General features: G+C 34.2%; 1 protein-coding gene across 1 annotated transcript; it reads right to left on the bottom strand.

Moving 5' to 3' along the window:
* Positions 1-201: 201 nt before the first annotated feature.
* Positions 202-1,320, bottom strand: LOC110927045 (ATP-dependent DNA helicase pif1-like). The gene has a single exon (XM_022170641.1). It carries the CDS (start codon positions 1,318-1,320, stop codon positions 202-204), a length of 1,119 nt encoding a protein of 372 aa, XP_022026333.1.
* Positions 1,321-6,405: the final 5,085 nt, after the last annotated feature.

Below are 6,405 nucleotides of genomic sequence, written 5' to 3'. Positions count from 1 at the left end.
TTCTTTTTGTCTTTATACGTAACTAGGTTATCACCCGTGGTACCTACGGGTTGATTTATTTTTAGGATATTATTAATTATTTATTATTATTTGTCGGGATGGTTAAATAAAATTGAAGAGGATATACATACATTGATTCAATTACATCACATGTTACCAAATATCTACTATATTAAAAAAAAAACTGTAATTAAAATTACATCACAAGTTACCAAATATCTCCTTGTAAACCACATTTGATGTCTGCTTCGAAGGTTTACCATCAGCATCATACGCTAAAATTTTGACACCTTCTCTCGTCTTCACTCTCGATAAAGCAACGTACAACTGGCCATGACTAAAAACTGGATCCTTTAAATATAGCCCAACTCTTGATAAAGACTGCCCTTGACTTTTGTTAATTGTCATAGCAAAACATACTGATAACGGAAATTGCCTTCTTTGAAACTGAAACGGTATCTTCTTGTCAGAAGGAATCATTGAAATCCTTGGAATATAAACTCTAGTACCAATATTCCCACCTGATATTACTTCAGCTTCAATAACTCGTTTACCGAGAAAGGTTATTTGAAGTCTAGTTCCATTACATAGACCACTTTGTTGATCAATGTTTCGAAGAAGCATTACAGGAACACCAACTTTAAGAACCAACTTATGATTAGGTAAACCGGCTATTTTGAGAGCATTCAAATTATCAGCAGAATACAAATCTTGTTGGAAAGAATCAAGTACTTGCTCAGTTTGACAGATACTGTCAGAGCTCAAATACTCTTTTTCTTCACCCGGAAATAACGAAAGTAAACGATCATTAATTTCATGAACAACTTCATTTTTTGGTGCTAAAATAGCTCTCTCAGAAAAGAATCCAGATTTTTTGTAATTTTCTAAAATTGAAGGATAAACAAAGTCGATTAAACTTTGTATTGGATCGTCCAAATCGGTGATTGCTAAGTCATCCGGTATCTCTATAAGTGCTTCACCATCATTTTCTGAACCAACGTTTCCTTCACCAATATCAAGTAGCCATCTTGCAAATTTCTCAATAGACTCAACGTTAGATGTTTGAGCTCCAACTGTCAACCTCATGTTTTTTGTTAATTTTAAAACCTTGCATTCTGACCATATATATGAAGAACTCAAAGAAGCATTGACAATTTGTTGTCTAGTACCATTAGGAATGACCGGGAGGATTTGTCTAAAGTCCCCACCAAAAACAATAACTTTACCCCCAAATGGTAGTTCAGACTGGTGACCCATAGAAGACGATAAAACGTCTTTCATTGTTCGATCTAGTGCCTCAAAAGCATGCTTGTGGACCATAGGGGCTTCGTCCTATATAATCAACTTTGCCTCTTTTAGTAGGTCAGCAACATCATCGTTTGGCTTAATGTGGCACATGGAGTCTTCTGTCAAGTTAATGGGGATTTTAAACCTAGAATGTGCCGTCCTTCCTTTAGATAGTAATAACGAAGCAATACCACTCGAAGCAACATTCAACACAATCTGCCCTTTAGATCTAATTGCAGAAGCCAATGTCTTCCACAAAAAAGTCTTCCCAGTTCCACCATAACCATATACAAAAAACAACCCTCCATTTTGGCTATCGGTTGCATGCATAATTTCATTAAAAACGTTCGACTGCTCTTCAGTTAGACATTCTTTCATTCGACAAAACTCAGTTTGCAACTCATTTGTGTCTTGGGATAATTCATCGTTGATTAGACGGTTGGTAATTTGACGTAAAGAGTGATGATCAGGATAAGGCATTGTAGTAAACTTACTTAAAGATGAACCATTGGAAATTAAATAATTCTCAATTTCAAACAAAATCTGATTCTTCAGTTGATCTTCAGGAAGCGTTAAATCTACAAAAAGTACAAAAAAAAAATTGGGAAAAATTAGAAAAAATTATATATAATAATGTAAAACATATAGGTGACAAAATAAAATAACTCATTTACCAGGGATACGTGTCTCTTTCCGACGTCAGTACAAAATATCGTCTCCTAATAAATGCCACGTTTTATCCCAAACAAATTCAGGTCTTGTTAGAGTATTTGTTAACAGCACTGTGGCAAATAATGCTCTTAAATACCGACAATGACCATCAAAACTTGCTTCTTTAATTGCTTCAACATATTCGTTGTCATCATCTAGAAGACCCATTGCATAGCATGCGTCTTTAAAAGTGGGGAATAATTCTCCATTAACTGTTCGAATATCTTCGAATGATTTGGGACCCCTGACTTTGTTTAGGAGAATCCTTAAATAATAAGGTTCACCAGAAGCAACTGAAACGGAATGAATTCTACCAACAGTTTGATACCTTTTTCGTAATTATTCCATATATAAATTAGTAAGTTTTTGATGCATTAGCACTTATAACTTGTGCTTGGAGAGTTTTCCAAAAAAAAAAAAAAAAACTTAATTTTCTACTTTCAACCTAAAAGTTTTATCTTTTACTTTTAACTCTAAGTTTTCCATCTTTTATAATTTAACACAACACTTTGTTATTTACGACTTTGGTCCCCCATGCTTTTTATCTTTTGCAAGTTTTTCGTTTTACGTTTCGTTCTAAATTTTGCGAGTTAACATGTCGTAGCGTGCATGTGAGGTTCAACGTTTTTGCTCTATTTTTTTCATATTTGAGAGACCCGTCGCAACGCGTCCATTTTTCCCCTTTTGTAAAGTTCGTCGCAACGGGCGGGTCGTAGATAAACTAAGTTATTATTTTCTACATTTTATGTTTCTGCTTAATTTCTTCGCATTAAGACACTGTAACGGGTGTGCATGGTTCAACGATTTTAGTCTACTTTTCGTTCTGTGTAATTTTTACCATTCTATCTATTTTATTTTTGCGATGTTGAGAGTCGATGTCGTTGTGGCATTGGTACTACTTGGCACGGTTTTACGAACGTTTTTAACCTCTTAAATTTTTTACTAATATTTTCTTTTGGTTTACCCCTATTCTTCCTTTACTTAAAAACTAATTTTTGTGTGCATATTTTATGTACCGGTAATGTATAAATATGATTTGTTCTATATTCCGACGTAAACTTTTTTATAGACGAGTCAGGTCAAATATAATACGTTTTCGTTTAAAGAAACCATTTTTACGTGCATATTTTTACGTACGTTTTGGTATAAATTCAAGTTGTTCTACGTTTTGAGGTAAACTTTTTTGGGAAATGATTTAGTTCAAATATAATATGTTTTCGTGTTTATTTTATGTATGTTTCGTAAAGTTTGTTTCAAACCGAGTGGAGTCAAATTATGGTTTTTTTTCTCCCTTTTTTTCGAAAGCTCTAATTAATCCCTTTCGATTACATGTGCATATTTTCCTTCATACCTGTTACGTTTTCTGTGTATGAGTTGGGTCACATGTAATACGTTATGATTGTTCGATATGAATTCCATTTACTTTACGTTTGATCCAATCACAATGCTTATACAGGTTACACTGAGTTCAACTGGATACGTCGAAATATGTGTTTTCATATGGTTAATGCATCATATAACGTTTGGACTAATCCATTCAAATCTTAACCCTAGTATGTACAAAAAATAATAACCGCCTTCTTTTTGTCTTTATACGTAATATGTATGTAAATGTATTCAAAAGGTGGTGTCCAATCTAAATCCTTTGTGCCTTCAACGTGCGAACCCCTCTGATGTGTGGCTGATTATGATATGCCTCTATATATTGCTTCTTTTCCAAGGTTAATTATATATCTCGGGTCCATTCAAAAAGTGGCGTCTAAGTTGAATTGCATGGACTACGGTTTTGATCTTAATATTATAATTGTTCAATCAATTAATCCACAAGGCCCAAAACCATAATTAATGTAAACTTGTTGGGCCGATGATGTATCTCGAATTCATGTAGAAGTGATGTAGTTGTGTTGTCCAACATGAATTCTTTTTCCAAGTATGGACGTCTAATGTTGCTTCCTAAAATTATAATACATGGCATTATGGTTTAATACTATAGATATAGCGGCCCCAGTCCACTAAAGAAAAATAGCTGCAATTTTAATTCGGTCACTGGCACTCCACTCTGCCCAATTGGCTGGTCAATTCCATATTACTCGTTTTTGCTTCATTTGCACCAGGACCTGGACCAACACAAAATAATGTAATATAATACTAAAAACTATAAAAAAACAAATAAAACTATACAATAATTATACAATTTACACGGGACAAATATGTGTATTTTACCACTTATCAGTCTGCCACTCCTGGACTTGATGATTTAGGTCATAACATAGAGTCTAGTGTAGATAGTAGTAATAGATTGGAGTCTGGCAGGGTAGAGGACACTGGTGTGTCAGATGTTGAGATCAACCCGCCTGAGGGAATTTTTACGAGTCTTAGAAGGTCATCTAGAACTACGTCTGCTCCTAAACGTTATCAAGATTATTTGCTTAATAATAATGTTAAGTATGACATTAATAAAGTGGTTAGTTATGCATGTTTGTCTGCTGATTCTACTTGTTTTATTAGTAGGTTAAATAAAACAATTGAACCTAGTACATATAGTGAAGCTGCTAAAGATCCCAAGTGGATCGAAGCGATGAACTTAGAAATGGAAGCTTTGCTTCGTAATAAGACTTGGGAAGTGGTTGATTTACCTACTAATAGAAAACCCATAGGATGTAAATGGATCTATAAAATTAAGTACAAGGCTAATGGTGAAATTGAAAGATATAAAGCTAGGTTAGTTGCAAAAGGGTATAATCAGCGTGAAGGGTTGGATTTTGGTGAAACCTTTTCACCAGTTGTAAAAATGGTTACAGTTAGATGTGTTTTGAGTCTAGCTGTAAGAAATGGGTGGACTTTGTTTCAACTAGATGTTAACAATGCGTTTTGGTATGGCACTATAACTGAGGATGTATACATGTCTCTTCCTGAAGGTTATGTTTCAAAAAATGAAAATAAGGTTTGTAAACTTGTAGAATCTTTATATGGGTTAAAACAAGCTCCAAGAAAGTGGAACGAAAAATTAACTGATGTGCTTGTTAATGTTGGTTTTGTTCAAATTCGTTGTGATCATTCATTGTATACTTTGTCGAAAGATTCTGTGTTTATTGTTCTACTTGTTTATGTCGATGATATTATTGTTACTGGTAATGATAATAATGAAATAAATCGGATTAAAAAACTTCTTACTGATAGTTTTCAAATCAAAGACTTGGGAGTTCTTAGCTATTTTTTAGGTTTAGAGGTTGTCTATAATAATGAGGGGATATGTTTAAATTAGAGAAAGTATTGTTTAGAGATGTTAACTGAGTTTGGGTATCTGGGTTGTAAACCTGTCAATACTCCCATAGAGTTGAGTCATGTGATTAATAAGAAGGTTAGTGAAGAAACAGATGTGTTAGATGGTATTACCAGTTATCAGAAGTTGATTGGTAAATTGATTTATGTATCATTGACTCGACCGAACATTAGTTATACAGTTCAGTACTTAAGTCAGTTCATGCATAAACCCTTATTGGTTCATCTTAAAATTGCCCTAAGATTGTTGAGGTTTCTAAAGTTGAGTCCTGGAAAAGGTATTATGTTTAAGAAAGGTAATTCTTTAGAGTTTACTTGTTATACAGATTCGGACTGGGCAAAATGTCCAGATACACGAAAATCTGTTACTGGCTATTGCATTTTCTTAGGAGACTGTCTTGTTTCTTTGAAAAGCAAGAAACAAAGTACAGTTTCCAGGTGTACAGGGGAGGCTGAGTATAGAGCAATGTGCTCAGCCACCTGTGAGTTGGTTTGGATCGTAAATATGCTTGATGAGTTACATGTAATGTGTAAACTACCTATTAAAGTGTTTTGTGACAGTAATGCTGCTATATCGATAGCAGCTAATCCTCTTTTTCATGAGCGAACCAAGCATTTTGAGATTGATTTATATTTCTAAGAGAAAAGGTTTCAACTAGGTTTATAACTACAGAGAAAATTGAGTCTGAAAATCAACTTGCTGATTTGTTCACCAAATGGTTGAGTTTTAATCAGCTTGAACATTTCTGCAGCAAGTTAGGCATGATCAATCTTTTTAAACCAAATGGATGAAGGGGGGATGTTAAATGTTATATTTCAGGTCATCCATTTGGGCTCATGAATACAAGTTGGCCAGCTCACATTTTGTTGGGCCTCAGCAGAACATTGGGCTTATATTTTTGGTCTGAGCATACAAGTTGTTATGTTGTTATAAGTTTGTTATAAGTCGTTCAAGTGGTTGCAATAGGTTATAAAGATGGAGGGTGTAAACTTTAAAATGAGAAGGACTGCGATCATCTTCAGTCAATCTTTTGGACCTGGATGTAACTTCATATGGTTGCTCGTATATAAGGGATGTTATCAGTTCATTTGTTTAGTTCTCCTCTCACATTTTTCACACATTCA

Source organism: Helianthus annuus, chromosome 1, assembly GCF_002127325.2.
Source record: "Helianthus annuus cultivar XRQ/B chromosome 1, HanXRQr2.0-SUNRISE, whole genome shotgun sequence".
In the NCBI taxonomy this organism is placed as follows: domain Eukaryota; kingdom Viridiplantae; phylum Streptophyta; class Magnoliopsida; order Asterales; family Asteraceae; genus Helianthus; species Helianthus annuus.
Note: the sequence above shows the minus strand (reverse complement) of the source record. Positions and strands in the feature narration are given on the sequence as shown.